Genomic DNA, 18,192 nt, shown 5'->3' on the forward strand with positions numbered 1-18,192 from the left:
GCCAAACGCTAGGGACACAGTGCTGTGGGCGCGGCCATGGGAGGGCTGGGGCAGCCTGGGGCTCGCTCCTTAGTCCCGTTCCCTGCAACGCCGAGCCCAGCCTGCCCCGGAACGGCCATTTTTGGGCTGCCATGTTGGAAGGGGCTCGGGACACAAGCAGGCCAGTCACCATTTATTTCTTGGGTGTGTGTGCCGCACAGCCTAAGCCACATGCAGGTCCTAAGAGGGGAAGTAGGGTTCCATTGCACAGCCCCCAGCACACGGCTCCTTCCTCACTGGCACCCTGGGTGCCTTCCTCCTAGCCGGGCCACGCTTCACCTGCCGTGCTCGGGCCCCAAACGCCAGGCTCTGCAGCGTCTCTGCCACATGCTTCCGGCCCGGGGACACACAGAGCAGCACCAGTAACTTCGCATCGCCTCCTGGGGAGGGGAGGGAAGAGGCAGGGAGGCCAGCGCGTCCAGTGCCATGCCTGCCCCTTGGCAGCCCACAGGGTGTCCTGTCACCTGCCTGCTGTGTCACTGGCCACCTGTTCACCTGCTATAGGGCGCTGACACTGACCGCAGGCCACCACCCCGACGCCCACCTATGGGGCTGACCATAGCCCACCACACCAATGCCCACGTCAGGCTGACCACAGGCCACCACCCTGACACCCACCTGTGGGGCTGACCACAGGCCACCACACCAATGCCCACATGTGGGGCTGACCACAGGTCACTGCACTGATGCCCACCTGTGGGGCTGACCACAGGCCACCACCCCGATGCCCACATGTCGGGCTGACCACAGGCCACCACCCCGATGCCCACCTCTGTGGACGCTGACCACAGGCTACCACCCCGATGCCCACCTCTGTGGACGCTGACCACAGGCCACCGCCCCAACACCCACCTCTGTCTTCCTGAACTCAATAGAAGAGCAAACAGATTCTGGCCCTTCTGGGGAGGTGCAGCAGTGTGGGCACAGCCCGTGGACAGAGCCCCTGAGCTGCCTGCAGGCTGGGGGACAGGGAGCCCACACACCTCCATGCCAGAGCCACTGTCCACCTGGGCAGGAGCAGATGAAAGCATAACACTGGGGACAACAGGGAGGCAGGGCACAGCTCCACGAGCCTGGCTGACTCCTGAGAGGGGGTGGCACGGCCAGGCAGGGGCGGGGCCCCTGGGTGCACTTGGGGTAACCACTTACCAATGGAATCCTGCAACAGGTGCGTGAGCTTGCTGTTGCGGTAGGGCACATGGGCCCGGCGCTGCGACAGGGCCCCCAGCACGTCTGCCAGGGCGGCTAGGCTCCGGTTGATGCTTGAGGCCTCCCACAGGGACAGGCCGGTCACCCCAGAGTCACCTGAGACATGCAGAGCCCACAGTGACCTCTACACTGGGAGGCGCTCAGAGGGGTGACAGAGTTCCCCCAATCTCCCAGCAAGTGACACTTTCCGTGGGGAGGAAGCACGTGCCCAGAGCCCCGGGCAGAGCGGTTATGATGCCTGTGCCCGCCCCTCACGGGCCAGCCTGCTCACCCACGCACTCGCTGCCCGCCAGGTCCACCAACTGCAGTTTGGGCCGCACATGCTCCTGCTGCCCATGGTGGGCATCATCCTTGGGAACAAGCCATGGAGGGGAGGGCCCTGCTCGCTTCTGCGGGAGCAGGAGGCTGCCCGGCTGGCCAGGGGCAGGAGAGGATTGGTTCATCTCACTCCCTAAATCCACAAGGTTGCAGGCAGGAAGGAGCAGGGCGGAGTGTTGGAAGTGCAGCCACAGCCCAGCTGGGGCAGACATCCACCCCTGGGATGTCCCCTCACCCTCCCTGGGATAGACCAGGCATGGGTGGCTGAAGGTCCTCCTGTCTCCCGCCCTGCCAGTGTTCCCTAGAGAGGTCCTGCCACCTTCTCCTTTGGCAAGGATAGGGACTTTACTGGGGCCGCTGCAGGAAGAGGGGGCCTCAGGCAAGGTCACAGTGATGATGAGGTGGGATCGGGAAGAGCTGGCATGCACCAAGGTGGGCTGCTGTGCCCGGAGCTTCAGGCCCTGGCGGACACAGGCCAGGAGCTCTGTGGCGCTGCCCACAGCCCTACAGAGGACAGAAAACAGGTGTGGGGGTTCAGTGCCCGTGTGCTCACTGTGGATATGTCATCACTCCCACTGGCACACTCCACCCGTGCTGCCAGCCTGCTCACAGCCTACCCGCTGGAGAGAGGGGCCCTCCCTCACCTTTGGGCTCGCCCCGCTCAGGTGGGTCCCAGCTGCGGTCAGACCCTGTGCACAGGTGTTAGGGTAACACACTTGATTCAGACAAGGGGTTTTCTGGCGACAGTCAGACCCTGGTGTGTCTTGCCCAGTGTTGCCACCTGGCCCTGATCTAGCTGACAGGCACCTGCTGGTGGGCAGGGGCAGGGAGCAACCCTCGACTCTGACAGCTTCCTAACGACACGTTGAGTACTCCTCCTGTTCCTATTTGCTTATTTCCACTGTAATAGATTTATTTTTTGCTCCCAAGGCCTCCCAAAGCAGCACAGGTGGGTCTCCGGCATGTGCCCGTTGGCCATGCACCCTGCTAGGAGGCAGCCATGCCACCATGGCACATCTGTCGCCAAGTGGCTGGCAGGCAGCCCTTTACAAACAGCTCAGCCAGCATTCAGCCAAGAGCAGCGAGCTGCTGGGCTGACCAATCCCCTGCCCTACCCATCCAGGCCCTTGTCAAGGGTGCCCCCCACCTGTCAGGGGCTGCTGGGGCACTCACTGGCAGGTCAACAGGGGAACCTCTGGCCTTCCTTCCTGGATCGTGGTCACTTCACGCTTGACCCTGGGTCCCTGAGCAGAGCCACCTTCGGCCAGGAGGTCGAAGACATTGTTGTTGTACACTTCCACTGCCGACACCTCCACCTGCCGGCTCTCTGCGGTCTCTTCAGAGAGCAGCCTAGGGGACACAGCAGAGAGGGAGGCCCGAGAAGGTCTAGAAGTGGGGCATCCATGGGGCAGACCCCGGGAGTGAACTGTCTGAAAGCTCACCCCAGCTCTTCCACTCGGCCCCTCCCACCTGTCTGACACCCTGGCCTCAGCCTGCAGCGTTACCCCAAAGCCACCTCGCTGAGAGGCTGACTGTGTGCCAGTCCCTGCCCGGCCACCACACTCAGGGGCACCTGAAGAGCTCCCAAGCTACTCGGGGCACGAGGCCGCAATCACTGTCAGCGTCGGTCGGCACGGCGGGCTCATCCCCATGCTGTGAACCCAGCATGGTGTAGCTCTTGCCGCTGCCCGTCTGCCCATATGCCATGATGCACACGTTGTACCTGCGGGAGAGCCAGGCTGAGCGTCCACCCACAGATGGGTGGGGAGACCCTGGACCCAGGGGAAACCGCCACCTTGACAAAAGGCAGCACCATCCATCCCATGGCTGCCTTTGCTCCCCCACGCCTCTGGCCACGCCTATGGCCAGGCCCCTGCTGATAGGAACCCAGCCCTACTGCCCTCTAGTAATACCGCACCTACACACATACACAGGTGCCCACTGGATGCAACACAGCACAATGCAGTCACACACACATGCCCACGGCACATGACACCACACAGTGCAGTCACACACACATACACAAACGCCCACGGCACACGACACAACACAGTGCAGTCACACGCACAGTGCTCTTGGCTCACGTCACACCACCTACACGTAGGTGCCCCCAGCACACACACACCCTTTCTCTGAAGCCTGTGGCATGCTCAGAGCCAGACCTGCCACCTCTGCACCGTGAGGTTTCCTGTCAGTTACAGCAACCATGATGGCTGTTTGCTTACCCATCCAGGAGTGAGGTGAGAAGAGGTTGCACCTCTCCAAATATCTTGCTCTGAGTTTCCGCTGGCCCATAGACTCTGAAAGACAGAGGGAAGCTGGTGCATTGCTGAAAGCAAAGGGCAGCTCCAGGCCCATGGGGCCGAGGGGAGCAGCCTCCCCACGCACCCGCTGCACAGGCTGCGCCATTCTCCAGCAACAAAGGGTTAACTCTCTGGCGCTGCTTTCCCAGCTCTCGGGGTGAAAGGGGGTGGGGGATCCAGTATCACCCACATCATCCACGCCAGCCGGGCAGGGAGGAAGGGGGCACGCTAGGGAGGGAGGCCTTCGCTAGCCATCGCCAGTGGCGACTGGACTGTCGTTTCGGATCTGAACAAGGCCGGCACACATGCCAGGAGCAGGCGGGCACAAAGCGCAGCATGGTAGGAAGCACTAGGCTCAACACGCGGCTCCTTGAGCCAGAACAAGCCTTCGCTCACTTGGGTTACATTATTATGCTCTGTATTCTGTCAACTGTAATGACTGTAAATGTGGAACCCACGGAGAACACAACACGGAAAGCCTACATGGATGTGGGCCGAGTACCAGGCGGTCAGGACAACCACAAGCCAGGGCACTGTTCTTTCTCAAAGCAACTGGAAAACAAGCCACCTGCACAGCAGGAATGACCACACTATGAGCGCTGTCTGTCGGTGCCCCATGGGCATGGGCTCTCCCCAGTCGTGTCCACCATGAGCGCTGTCTGTCGGTGCCCTGGGCATGGGTCTCCCCAGCTGTGTCCACCACGAGCGCTGTCTGTCGGTGCCCTGGGCATGGGCTCTCCTCAGCCGTGTCCACCACGAGCGCTGTCTGTCAGCATTGCCCTGGGCATGGGCTCTCCTCAGTCGTGTCCACCACGAGCACTGTCTGTCGGTGCCCCATGGGCATGGGCTCTCCCCAGCCGTGTCCACCACAAGCACTGTCTCGGTGCCCCATGGGCATGGGCTCTCCCCAGCCGTGTCCACCACGAGCGCTGTCTGTCAGCGCTGCCCTGGGCATGGGCTCTCCCCAGCCGTGTCCACCACGAGCACTGTCTGTCGGTGCCCTGGGCATGGGCTCTCCCCAGCCGTGTCCACCACGAGCACTGTCTGTCGGTGCCCTGGGCATGGGCTCTCCCCAGCCGTGTCCACCATGAAGGAGCCCTTGGCCTGGGTGTTGGCAAGCCGCTGGCTGGGATGCCCCCATTCTGGTTTGAGTCCCTACTTCCTGCTGATTAGTGTGCACTTGGGAGGACCCTGGCCAGGAACCCTGCCAGCCACATGGAAATCCTGAGCTGATTTCCAGCAGTGCTCATTGTGGGCACTTGTAGACGGATCCAGCAAAGGAAGCTCTAGCTCAGTGTCTCCAGTATAACTTACACACGCGTGTGTCAATCAAGACACGTGTACCTCCCTCAACTTCCTCAGCAACCCTGAGTCACCTGTTGAAGGGACAGGTGACATTATTTCTCAGCCATGGCCTTCATCTTGCCTTGCAAAGGGTGGTGCTCGGCAAGGGCTCCCCCGGGACTGGGTGTGTTCCAAGGCAGAGACCTGACATGGCCCGGCAGGCCACATGGTCGGACAACGACACAGCCCACCCTGCCATGGCCAGACACACTCCTCACCCTCACAGCATGATGTCGACCGCCTTCTCCCACCGGGGCTTTGGCCGTCTGCTCTGGCCCTGCACGCCACTCTCTCCCTGCCTGCAGGAGACACTGCACCAGCCACCGCTCTCTCCCTGCCCACCTCCACACGCTAGCCACCACTGCTCCACTCTGCGCTGCCCCAAGCTGATGTGGCTTCTTGGCATACTCCACAGCAGCCCAGACTTGGACTTGCCCACCATGTCCATCAAGGTGAACGCCCAAGAGGACAGGTTTACTTGCACCTGTAGACTGATCACGCCCAGTGCTGGAAGGGGGCACAGTGGCAAAGCTGACCCTACAGAGGACCTCGTGTGCAGCACAATGTGGCAACAGGACAAATGCAGCAGTGGCTGGGGGGAGAGGGGTGCGCCAGGCTAGGGGGCTGCCCGTCGGTGGGAGGCAAGCTCCGTGTCCAGCTGCGTGACCGCCTGGCCGGGGTCAAGAGAATCCATCACACACTGCACATCCCAGCCAGAGGGGACGCCGGGCCTTTCCCCAGAGCGATGGCCGCTGCTCGCCATGAGGGCCGGCTGAGCATACTGAGCGTGTCCTTACGTGGTACATGTACGCATCAGAGTGTGCCACCGCATCCGCAAACATGTAAGCCACCTGTCAGCCACACCCACAGAGATGTACACGTTACAGCACAGGACGGACAAGCCACAGTTCCCACCTGTGCCCACCTCGGGGAGCATGGTCCTCTCTGGGATGACTTCACTTCCCACGCACCCAGAGGTCTCAGTCCTGCACAGGCCATCTGCTCCAGAGGGCAGTCACGTGGCTCAGCAGGTAAAACTGCCTATGATGTCACATGCCATAAGGACACCAGTTCACGTCCCGGCGACTCCACTTCCCATCCAGCTCCCTGGGAAAGCAATGGAGGATGGCCTAAAGCCTTGGGCCCCTACACCTGAGTGGACGGCCCTGACAGCGTTCTGGGCTCCTGGTTCAGTGTGGGCCAGCCCCAGCTGTCGTGGCTGTTTAGCAAGTGAATACCCAACAGAAGATCTCTCCCTGTCTCTTTCAGATAAAAAAAAAAATTAATCGTTTAAAACCAACTCATAAAGCAGCTGAGACCAATCCACGCAGCTGGCCGATGCTCCCCAGACAACCTGGCCAGGCACGCTCACCTCTCAAAGGTGTAGGTCTTGTTGATGGGGGGGTGGCCAGGACGGCAGCACTGCACCACGACGGTTTCCTGGCAGGAAGGATGGAAGGTCAGAGGGCATGCCAGCAAGGCCCAGCCAGGCCACCTGCCCTATCACGGGCATGTGCCAGCCCAGCCTCTGCACCAGCGTGCGCAAGGCAGCCCTGGGGTCCATGGCAGGGCCAGGTGACCAAGGCAGAGACCACCCAGATCAGAGGGCGCCAGTCCCCAGTGCAGGACGCCAAGGAGACAGCAGCCAGGCTGTGAGCGCCTGAGGCAGGGAGGCAGTGGCCAGGCTCAGCCCCAGGCACATGGCGAGCTCATGCTGATGGCCCAGCTTCCACATCTGGCGACGGTCAGAGCTGCCACATCACCACAGCGTGCAGTCAAGGCCGCTCCCAGACAGCGAGGGCCCGGCAGCCCCATGCACAGGGGATGTGACAGCCACCAGGTCCCCCTGACCCAGATGGGATGGTCTGGGCTGCAGTGCAGTGGGCCAGGGGCCCTCAACATGTGTGCCCATGAGCTTGCCTTGGTCTCAACAGCCTTGGCTCTCACCACCTTGGCTGTGGGTGGAAGAGAAGCCCTAGGCAGACTGGTCAAGGTCAGTGAGACTGGTCTCTGGTCACAGGGTCGCAGGCTCTGGCAGCCACCATCCACCTTAACAGGGGCCGGTGACAGCCTGGGGCCAGACCCCAAGCCCCTTCTACATCGGCTGGTCCCTGACACAAGTGGGGAGCCAAGTGAGAAATAAACAAATGGCCCTGGGGTGGCCACTGCAGTGGGCCTGGATCTACATGAGACAAGCTGCAGAGGTGGCCGGCAGGTGCCCAGCATGTGCTAGGGCTCCCCACCAAGCCTGGGAAGCAAGGATCGCAAGTGCTGGGGCACGCAAGCACAGAGCCCACGTCTGTCCTTCCACGCCTGCCCTTCCACGATGCAGCAACAACACAAAGGCATTCAGCAACAGGCATGTGCCCATATCCGTCCACCCCAGCGGGGTCCCCATGGGTACCCTGTGTTCTGGGGATTTCCTGTGGCTAGGCGGGGCCATGGGGAGAGAGAGGGATGGGGTGGGGGAGAGGCAGGGAAGAGAGAGCCCCTGCTGCCCTGCCCCTCTCAGGGCTCCTTGCTGGGGGTTACTCACGCTGTCCACTGCACGGGCCACCTCCCGAGAGTCGGGGCTGTGGGATGAAACAGCACTGAGAGCTCCCGACGCCCAGCCCTCCGCCCAACTCCTCGGGGACCTGGCCTGGGCCCCTGACTCTAAGTCCCTCCCTGCCTCTCCCTGTTCTCTGCCTTCTCCATCTCTGAGCGTGCCCCACGGGGGTCTCCTGCGAGCACAGCCCCAGCTGACACACAGGGAAGTTGCACCCAGGTCTGCCTCGGGAACTTCATGCATGCATGCCACATAAGAATGCCAACTCAAGCTCAGATATGGCACTGGAAGCTGACGCAGCTAGGGCATGGGCTGGGCATGCAGGGTTAAGCCTCTGCTTGTGACGCAGGCATCCCCGAGGAGAGAACCAGTCCGTGTGTGCTGGGAGGGCAGCAGGGGTGGCCCCATGCACAGGCTCCACGTCGGGGAGCTGCATGGAGCGCCTGGCTCCCAGCCACAATCAGCCCCTCCACCCTTCTCTCTGCTACTCTTTCAGGTGGAGGAAGCCTGCTGTGGGCCTGTGGGAAGCTGGGCAGCCAGAGCAGCCCTGGTACAAGTGGGGAACCAGGAGGCACTTCCTGCGCTTACACACACACACACATGTGTGCCATATCACACAGGCCCTGTCACCTGTCCTGTGAGACGGTGTCCTCAGGTTCACCATCCAGGGGCAGCAGGGGGCGGATTCGGCATTGCACACGAATGCCACCTTTCAGGTCCTGTAAGGAGAGCCGCCAGGGCCACATGCACCCGGGGCGGAGCTGGGCAGTGGGACCATCTCCAGGAAGGGGTCACCACATGCACCCAGGGGCAGAGCTGGGCAGTGGGCCCGTCTCCAGGAAGGAGTCACCACATGCACCCAGGGGCAGAGCTGGGCAGTGGGACCCTCTCCAGCAAGGGGTCACCACATGCACCCAGGGGCGGAGCTGGGCAGTGGGACCATCTCCAGGAAGGGGTCACCACATGCACCCAGGGGCGGAGCTGGACAGTGGGACCATCTCCAGGAAGGGGTCACCACATGCACCCAGGGGCAGAGTTGGGCAGTGGGCCCGTCTCCAGGAAGGGGTCACCTGGCTCGGGCAAAGGGCCCCAGGCAGTCTACAGAGGACACAGGATCCGGGCTGGGCCTCCTGTAGGAACCAGCAGTCTCCACTGCAGGCCTGTGCCAGCCACTCTCCAGTTGCTGCCCAGGTAGACTGTATCCTGGCTGAGCTGGCCAGGGAGCAAGGGTCGGGGCAACCAGGGCCCCCAGCCCCAACTGGCCCTCCAACGGCTCTGAGGAAGTCAGTGCCACCCCCTCCACAGAGGCTGCCCTGCTCACTGCCTAGCCCAGTTGGCCTGCACGGCCTGTGCTGCTGACCAGAGCAGCCCAGTGGCAGCAGCACCATGATCAGGACACACCCAGCTCGACTATTTCCTTGGGCATCGGGTGTCCCATGTCCTGGGGACACAGGACCCACACCTCGAGTCTGAGAAGTGTAGAGCACACAGGTACACCAGCCAAGGGCCAGGCAGTCTCAGGAAAACATGCCCTGAGCCGAGCCACAGGCCAGGTGCCAGGCAAAGCAGCCTGCACAGGTGGGGCACGAGGCCCTGGACAGCTCCCTGGAGGGGCCTGGCATGTGGGACCTGGCCATGTGTGACAACCGTCCCCACACATGTACCCTCAGGGCGATGTGGCAGCTGGGGCACTGCCTTCCTCTGACTGCTGGGGAACTCCTGGCTTACCCCAGCCTTGTCTGCTGGACCCCCCTCCTCGCCTGCCCTCGCCTGCCTTTGCCTGCCCCTGCCTCCCCCTGCCCCCCTGCAAGTGCCCCATCCACTGTGAGCACCCCTCATCCCCGCCTCTGGGAGCCCAAGTCCTCCCAGCACCTCCCCAGGCTGCCCCGTGGGAGCTGGGGACACTGAGGACATAGGCCCCGGCCCACACTCCCTGAGGGCCGTGTGCCTGCACTCAGGCTCACCACCAGGCTGTTGTGGAGGGACTTTCTCCGCTGTTTCTCCAGCTCGTAGCGTGCACTGACCTCACTCAGCGACTGCTCCAGACATGCAGCCTGGGACTGCCACACTGAAAGGACACATTGGCCCACATGGCAGCGAGGCTCAGGCCAGAAGGGAGTGGGCTGGGCGTGGCCTGCACCCCTGGGACAGTGCTGACCGCTCACCCAGCGATCCCATCACACAGGGCACGGCCACAGGGGAGGACACCCGCTGTCCTGTCTCCTCTGGAGTTCTAGAAATCACCTCACCTGGCTAGAACTTGGGGCCCTGCTGTCCCTAGAAGAGCACCACCATCCCTCGCTGAGTTACATGAGCTGCTCCCGTGCACACACGCTCACATGCCACACTGCTCACATGAGAACAGCGCACAGTGTGCTCACACATGCTCACACGCCACACTGCTCACACGCAACACTGCACACACGAGAACAGCACATAGTGTGCTCACACACACTCACATGCCACACTGCTGCACACGAGTACAGCACACAGTGTGCTCACAAACCATGGTCACACAGCACACACTGTGCTCACACATGCTCACACACCGTGGTCACACAGCACACACTGTGCTCACACATGCTCATACACCATGGTCACACAGCACACACTGTGCTCACACACCGTGGTCACACAGCAGTGTGCTCACACACATGCCAACACACACAGTGGTCACACAGTGTGCTCTCACACACACCGTGGTCACACACGCTCACACACCATGGTCACACAGCACACACTGTGTCCACACACCGTGGTCACACAGCACACACTGTATCCACACACTGTGGTCACACAGCACACAATCTGCTACCTCTTAGGCCGCATGTGGGCATGCAGCAGGAACAGGAGCAGAGCAGCTGGGACACAGCCAGGGCTCTGACTTGGAGTGTGGCAAAAACAAGGGGAGGGCTTGAGCCTCTGACCCCAGGTGGGAGCTGAGGTGGAGCTCTGGCTCCCCGTGCCAGCCTGGCCCACCCTGGCTGTGGCAGTCACAGGAGCGGACCAGCAGACAGATGATCTTTCTCTCTGCAATGTTTGCAAATAAATGGACATTTACAAGAAAGAAGCAACTGACTGCTGGTGAGCGCTGAAGCCCTGCAGGACATGGACAGCCCTGAGTGTCCGGCTGCATCCTCCCAGTGGACAGGAGCCGTGGCTCCAGGGAGACGCAGCTGGCCCCTCACCTCGCAGGGCCTCCTGTGCAGCCACCACCACCTCCGAAACACAGTGCCGACACTCAGCCTGGTAACCCCTCAGCAGTGCCATGGACGAGGCCCGGAGCTCCTCTGAGTCCTGCTTAAGTTTCTACAAAGCAAGGGGTACGGTAGGTAAGCGAGGTCCCTGTGTCACGATTCCTCGTGGCCTTGGCCACACCCACACCCAACATTGCCCGACAGTGGCCCAAGGCGGTGCAGTACCCGGCCTCAATGGCCAGGGACTTGTACTTCAGAAACAAACAGCTGTGGTTCCACAGCTTTCAGGGATTTCAAAAAAACCCCTTTGCACATGGGGCCGCTTCCTTAGGAGGCCAAGCTCACTGTGGACGTGGGCCTGGAGGCCCTGGGTGTTTCCTTTCCCTGCCATCCTCATCAACAGGGAACAAAACTGGGGTGCGCTGCCAGGAGGAAGTGCGGTCACCAGGAGCCAGCGCATGGGGGAGACACGTCATCCACCGGGAGCCTCTGGCCAGAGGACAGAGCCAGCACCGGAGCAGCGGCCCAGCCCTCAGCCTCGCACCCCTGCCCCTCCATGAGCACGCCTGTCTGTGTTATCCCGTGTGTGGGCAGGGGAGGGGTGTGCCCCATCTCTCTGGGAAACGTTCACGAAGTACTAAACCAGAAATTTCCGGAGGGCAGGGATGTGCCGCTTGCCTGCTGCCTGGGTCAAGTTCTTCAGGAGACACGGTCCTTGCAGCACACAAAGGCAGCGGGCTCTAAATTAGGATTAAACCTGCTTGCAGATAGCATCTCCATTGTCACAAGGTCAGCCTCTTGTCCCTCATGTTTACAGAGCAGACAAATGGACTTCTCAGGGAGAGGCCTACGAACACCCCCGGCCGGACCCAGCAGCCGGAGAACCCTCAGGACCCCAGAGCCAGGCCTGAGACAGAGAGTTGCCGGCTCCCGTCCAGTGGGGTCAGCCACGAGCCACTTGCCTGTGTGGCACAGGCCACCCCCAGCAGTCCCAAACGACCCTCCTCTGGCTGAAAATCCCACTCCTTCCCAAGAGGCTGAGCTTGTACCTGGGCCAGGCAGCAGAGCTGGCTTGCAGCCAGGCGCCAGAAGGAGCCCATGTGCGGCTGTCCACGCCGCCCACTGTCAGTCCTCCAGGCCTCGCTGCCACTCCGCTGGCTCCGTTCTCGGCACTGTCATGTAGGAAAACAACAAGTGAGGCGAGGGCCAGGACACTGCCATTTGTGTGGCGTGTGGACTGAGTAGGAAGGAAGGCGGTCCTGGCAGGCACAGGCTGGGCACGATCCAAGAGGCCTCCAGGACAATGTCAGTGACGGGGGCTCCCAACAGAGCCAAGGCCACGGTCACGCGGCAGGCCATGCAGTGAACATCTGTGGGCGCCAAAGGTGGGATGCGGGCCACAGACCCACACCTGAACTTGAGGAGTGGGGAGCTCCCCATGGTCACTGTGCCTGGGGCCCTTGGGCCGTCTCACCCAGCAGGTGGTGGACATGGGGCTCTGGGCTCCTGTGAGCCCCCGCTGAGCCCACACAGGAGGCAGCAGCAAATTGTGTGAGAGGAAGAGCAACAGACCCAACAACAGGACTGTAGAGCCAGGGCTTGGCGCACCAGCATCCCACGGGGGTGCCCATCCAGTCCTGGCAGCTCCACTTCCAACCCAAGCAGCTGAAGATGGGGCAAGTGCTTGCCCTGCATCCACACAGGAGGCCAGGAAGGAGCTCCTGGCTTCGGAGCAGCCCAGCTCAGCTCTGCTGGCCATCTGGAGACACTCTCCCTCTATGTAACTGTCTTTCAAAATAAATCATTGTGTAAAAAGAATGAACTTGCAAGTGAAAATGCATTTTTCAAGAGAAAAAAAACTTCTTGGGCGAGACAGACAGCTGACACTCAAGGTTTGCCCACAGTGGCAGCATCTTAGACGGGAAGGGCCTGAATGCTCAGAGCTGAGGACGCCCTGCGAGCACAGGAACCTGCCCCACAGCCTCATAACCTCCCAGTGCCCATGTCTGCCCAGGGGCCTCGGCTCTATGAGAGGTGCCCAGCACAGGAGCAGCCTGGCAGCCCCCACTCACAGGGCTGCATCAGACTCAGCACGGACGGAGGCAAACCGCCCAGCCGCTGACCCTACCTCTGCCAGCTGCAGGTGGAGAGCTGCATTCTCCAGTTCCAGCTCTACGATTCTTTCTTCTTTGACCTGCAAGCAGGGTCGTCCAACAGGAAATTCCCAGCAGAATGCCATGTGGCAGCCCCAAGGTCACCCCCAGGCTCCTGGCAGGTGTGGGGAGAAGTCAGAGGCCACAGCCTGCTCCCCAGCCCTCTTGGGAGCACCTGGTCCTTCCATCCTGTCATCAGGCAGGCTGGCCGAGAGGGTTACGGGCCAGTGCAAAGGCCTTGAGCCAGGGACAGGAGCAGAGAGAGGCTAGGCCAGAGGCGGCACAGGCATGGCCCCCAGCCCAGGTGCCTACTCACGTCCTGGGGACAAATACCAGCTACCACCAGCTTCCGAGAGGTGGGCTCCAGTGTCTGACCTGCTGCCAGCCATGCACCACCCCCGCAGCATGGGCTCTGTGCTGTAACAGCTCTCCGTCTCCTCTCAGGGGTCCTGCCCAAGGACCTCAGGGGTCCTTGTCCACCTGCCCCCCAGGACACTGTGAAGCACTGAGGATTCCTCACTGCTGGTAAGCAGGTGCAGCGTACAGCGTGCCACATGGTCTTGGCTAGGGAGACACCACAGGCTCTAGTGTCCATTTGTGGTCAGGTTGCCAGCATGATACGGAAGCTGCCTGTGTCTGTCCTAGTCAGAGAACTGGCCATGTGGTGCCAGCACTGGCTGGGAGGCCTGACCCCCTGCCCTCCAGCCCCTCCTGGGAGGTGTGGGCGCCTCAGGTGCCGGCACACGCTCATGATGCCCCTGGGGAGTGGGCTTCTCACTACACCTCTCCTTTCTTCCTGACTTCCGGGATCTGGCTGCCCGTTCTAGTCTGCCCGGCTACAGGTCTGGCCACTTGGTTCATCTTTCCCATCCATTAAGGTTCCCAATGTGTTTCTCTCCATAGTTTCTCTGTTTCCCTTTATTTCTGATTGAGTCATGATCACTTTCTTGCATTTGGTTTGGGTCAAGTTTGCTGTCTCATCTGGTACCGTCAGATGGAGGAGTCAGTGAAATTCTATCTGCTCCTTTCGGGTGGGTTTTTACTGCTAAGAAAACTCCTCTGAGTACTGCTTTAGCCACACCTCCTAAGTTTCTATGGTGCCTGTTTCTCAAGAGTGTTTCTGGATTTACGTTTTTTTCCCCCTCAACTCTGATTATTTACAAGTGTCTTGTTTAACTTCCATATACCTGAGTTCCCCACCTGTGCATAATTTGGGACCTGGCCACTGTGGAGAGAACACACGTGATGGTCCAGCTGGCAGCCCGCTCCGGGCAGCATCAGCAAGCGTCTGAGAGGAAGGCGTGTTCTGTCAGGTCCTGCGGTTGCTGGTGCGGGTCATGCCTCCTACTGTCCTCCGGCTCATGCGGCCTTGGTTAGAAGTGGAGCATCAGAGCCTTCAGCCGCCATTCTGCGTGACCCCAGAGCCCTGCTGAGCCACACAGTCGTGGTTTTTACAACCACCTTATCACACGCTGCCAGTCTCGGCTGGCACCCCTGTCCTGCAGACTGTTCTGTCTGCCGCCATTCTCAGCTTCCTTGTGGTGGGTGGAGTGACAGTGTGGTCCTCCCCACACCTGCACTGCTCACTCACTGGCACCCTGAAGTCTGGACCACACGGACGGTCTCGGCCTCTTCACTGACTTCCTTCACTCGTGTTGAAGATGGCCACGCCGGCCAGCTTGCTCGGCTGTGTCCGCCGACCGTCGTCCTCCCTTGCAGCAGGCGTCCCTGCGCGTGCTCTCCAGCATGCCATCCTTGCTGTCTCCAGGGTCTTTCCCACCGTTTCCTGTCATCTTAGCAGTTGCCTCTCTCCCAATCCTATGCCTCCAAGTGCACTCCGTAAACACCTCCATCTTCCTTGGGTTCCGTCCATTCTTCAGTCTTGGTCAGCTGACCCCTTCCTGAAATCTTCCTTTTATAACCGGGCCGTGCAGCGCACTGCTCATGTTGGCTGTGATGTCGTGACGTCATCAAGGACATCACGGCAAGAGGCGCCAATACTGCAGGACACACATTATGGTGTCTGCAGGATCCCTAGCGGCTTGGGGAAGACTGGTTACAGTCAGTCAGCACACCTGCTGTCACTCACTGAGGTCCGGTGGTTCCTCACAGGCCTGGCAGGCCGGGGCAGAGCAGGCAGTGCAGCTCCACTGGGCCCATCTGTTCCCCAGGAGCCTCAGACCCTCCCAGTCACCAGCTAATTTGGCGATGTCATGGCCAATCCTGTTCTGAGAGACCCATGGTGCCGGCCTCACCACTGGTGTACCCCAGGGACATGACCCTGAGCTTGCTGGGGCCCAGCGTGGGAGGCCATGGTGGAGGCTCCCCGACTCGGGACAACTGAAGTGGCTGGCACATTGGCCTCTTCCTGCAGGGTGTGAGCCGACTTGACTGGCCTCCTGAATGGTCCCTCCTGCTGCTTGCTGGCTCGTGGGTGTGTGACATGCTGGACAAGCATGATGTCCTCAGCCCCCTACTAGCGCCAGCCTGCAGCCTCTTCCATCAAGTGCGCACTCCAGGCCTCACTTTTCCGTTCACTGGCACAGGGGCAGGCACACCCCGCCACGATGTAACAGCTCTGGGTGCTGGTTCCCTTCCCTGAAGCTGCTGAGCAGCCTCGTGGGGGGGGGGGCGGTGGTCCCATTCCCACTCTGAAGTCCCAATCCACTACCCTACAGGTGGGCCCTGAAAGGTGGCTAAGGTAGACTGCGGCCAGGAGGCTGGGGCCAGTGTCCTTCTAGAAGCAGGAAGTCTGGGCAGGCAGCTACACAGTGTGTGTGTGTGTGTGTGTGAGAGAGAGAGAAAGAGAGAGAGAGAGAGAGGAAGGGAGAGGGAGAGCAGAGAGAGAGGCAGAGAGAGAGAGAGAGAGAATGCATGGAAATGATTCCGTGAGAATGCAGGGGGTGGCGACATCTGCCTGGGGGATGCCAAGACTGCGAGCTTGAACGCGTGGCTCCTGGAACTGGAGGTGCAGTGGGGAGGCTGCCCTCTCCAAACCCGTCGAACATGCCCAGCCCCCAACCCTATAGTGACCTCCCGGGCAGGAACTCCAGCCACCCTTGCACCTGCTGTCCTCCATGGTGCTCCTGGGGCTGGAGGGGGCACAGTGCGCGGGCATCCTGCCAGCCTCCTGCACTTGGCGATGGAGGCCTGAGCAATGCACAAAGCCGTGCCCCACCTTCTCAGCCACCCCCCCAGGTTGGGGTTTCCATGACGGCAGTCACAGGAGACCCGAGAAGTTTCCACGCCCCACCCTCCAGACGCGTGGCAGGCCCCAGCCCAACAGCGGGGGTTTCCATCCCTGCCCAGCTAGCCCCGCTCTTGCTGGATGCTCTGCACTGCTCACTCTTATCTCCCCATAGAGGCCTCAGAGCCCCAAGAGCTGTACCACACCGAAGCGCCCAGTCACCCCATGGGCAAACACCTGCGAATTAGGGAGACTAGGCACCCTTGCCCAGGCCCTCTGACACTGCGTCCCAGTCACCCTCCTGAGATCTGATGCAGCCCAGCCCAGTCCCACCCCAACACCGCTCCTGTTGGGCTGGGGGCCCAGGTGGGCGGGGTCGGCCCCGGGACGGCCTAGAGGGCTGTTCCCAAACCAGGAACCCCATCCCAGAGGCACCGCTGACGCTCTAGCCTCACCCGCAATCGATGCTGCAGCTGCCGCGCCCTCATCTCCCAAAAGCTCCCCCATCGCCCACTGCCGTAAGGCATGATGGCGCCCGCACTGGCCGCAGGTACACTAGGGATTGGGGCGGAAGGCCGGTACAGGGATCGCAGGCGGGCGGCAAGAACACGGGTCTGCGCCTGCGCGCTCCCACCCCCACGGCCTCTTCTGGTGTCATGGAAGCAGCGGGGGGCGGAGGGGAATGGGAGAGGATGGGGTCAGCGAACCTGCACCTGCTTCACCACTTCCGCCTCGTCTCGGTATCTACGCGCACAACACCCACCCTCGCGGGACCACACTGCCGGCGCGCCCGGCTGGCCGCCTCGTCCTGCACTCCCTTTGGGGCTGGACGTGGCCTCCCCATCGCGGTCCACCGGCAACGTTGACTGCAAGCCTCCCCGGCGCCTCCCGTGTCCTGCAGACCCCCTGCCACATGGTGCTGGCTCAGCCTGATGCCCGAGTGTGTCGTCCTGTGCACGGAGCAACCCCACACAACATCCTCAGGTCACTGCACTCAAGATCGAACCCACGGCCAGAAAGAACCCAGGGGCCTCCCCACGCTGCAGCTTATCCTCAGCCCCTGTGGGCTGCTGCCAGGGGTTTTAGTACACTCGTTTACACCTGAAAAATTCACCGCAGTTTCCAGGTGTCCTAGTAAGCTAGACCCACTGATGCTGCAGTTCAGCACAAGAACAGAAAGTAGTGGGGACAGACTCCACCTGGCAGGCAAGTGGGCTTGGTTCATCTCCAACCTCCACACCCACAACCCCAGCTCCCAGGAACACACCGCCAGGACAGCCGCTGCCTCCCTAAAGGGCTCAGCCCATTACCTCCCCATGCCCTGGCAGATGCCAAAGCTGGCACAAAAGGCAGCTGATCACCCCCAAGTCCAACAGGGCTCTCCATGGCATGGTAAGCACATGACAGTGACCACAGTCCTAACACACCCTCTCTTCTCCCTGTGGGGCATGGACCTCGCCCTGGGCTTCTCCTGCCTGGGCTGGTCACTGCTCTGAAGTGCCCACGATTCCCACGGGAACTTAGGATGGTCCCCATGGCAGGCATCACGGTGCAGCAGGCCAAGCAGGTCCCATATCCAAGCGTTGGTGCCAATCCCACTACACCACTAAGAGCCCAGCTCTGCACCCATGGGCCTCAAGGCAGCATGTGGTGGCCTGTGTGCCCAGTTCCTTGCCAGCCACATGGAAGGTTGCCCTGACTCCTGCCTTCGCTATCTGGGAAGACATGACACACGGCAGCCGAGAGGCCAATGAGCACTCTCTGGAGGGGGTGTGGGCAACACCCACCCCCCCACAAGAAAAGAAATCTTAAACCTGTAGAGCACTTGACCTAAACTCAAGAAAACACAAAGCACACTGTGTTTCTGGTGAAGCCCAGGTGACCTGGAGTCTTC

General features: G+C 61.3%; 1 protein-coding gene across 1 annotated transcript; it reads right to left on the reverse strand.

Annotated features, from left to right (window-relative positions):
- Positions 1–211: 211 nt before the first annotated feature.
- Positions 212–16,825, reverse strand: KIF25 (kinesin family member 25). Its single transcript, XM_058670647.1, has 15 exons — positions 16,754–16,825; positions 13,087–13,152; positions 12,008–12,130; positions 10,950–11,070; positions 9,726–9,829; positions 8,392–8,480; positions 7,750–7,786; positions 6,586–6,653; positions 3,792–3,866; positions 3,140–3,289; positions 2,740–2,916; positions 1,916–2,070; positions 1,520–1,699; positions 1,189–1,344; positions 212–419 (listed from the first exon to the last, which is right to left on the reverse strand). The coding sequence occupies exons 1-15, from the start codon at positions 16,823–16,825 to the stop codon at positions 220–222; spliced, it is 1,773 nt and encodes a 590-aa protein (XP_058526630.1). The 3' UTR covers positions 212–219.
- Between the last annotated feature and the right edge of the window lie 1,367 nt (positions 16,826–18,192).

The sequence above is a fragment of the Ochotona princeps genome, chromosome 1, assembly GCF_030435755.1.
Source record: "Ochotona princeps isolate mOchPri1 chromosome 1, mOchPri1.hap1, whole genome shotgun sequence".
In the NCBI taxonomy this organism is placed as follows: domain Eukaryota; kingdom Metazoa; phylum Chordata; class Mammalia; order Lagomorpha; family Ochotonidae; genus Ochotona; species Ochotona princeps.

What these genes read in the sequence shown, in the direction of transcription:
- KIF25 (XM_058670647.1), bottom strand. Translation starts at nt 16,825, where the DNA reads ATGCCTTACGGCAGTGGGCGATGGGGGAGCTTTTGGGAGATGAGGGCG. An exon ending in TCCACCTGCAGCTGGCAGAG is followed by an intron (nt 12,131 to 13,086) that starts GTAGGGTCAGCG and finishes CCTACATGACAG; the next exon opens with TGCCGAGAACGGAGCCAGCG. An exon ending in GTTCCCCTGTTGACCTGCCA is followed by an intron (nt 2,071 to 2,739) that starts GTGAGTGCCCCA and finishes TGTCCTCTGTAG; the next exon opens with GGCTGTGGGCAGCGCCACAG.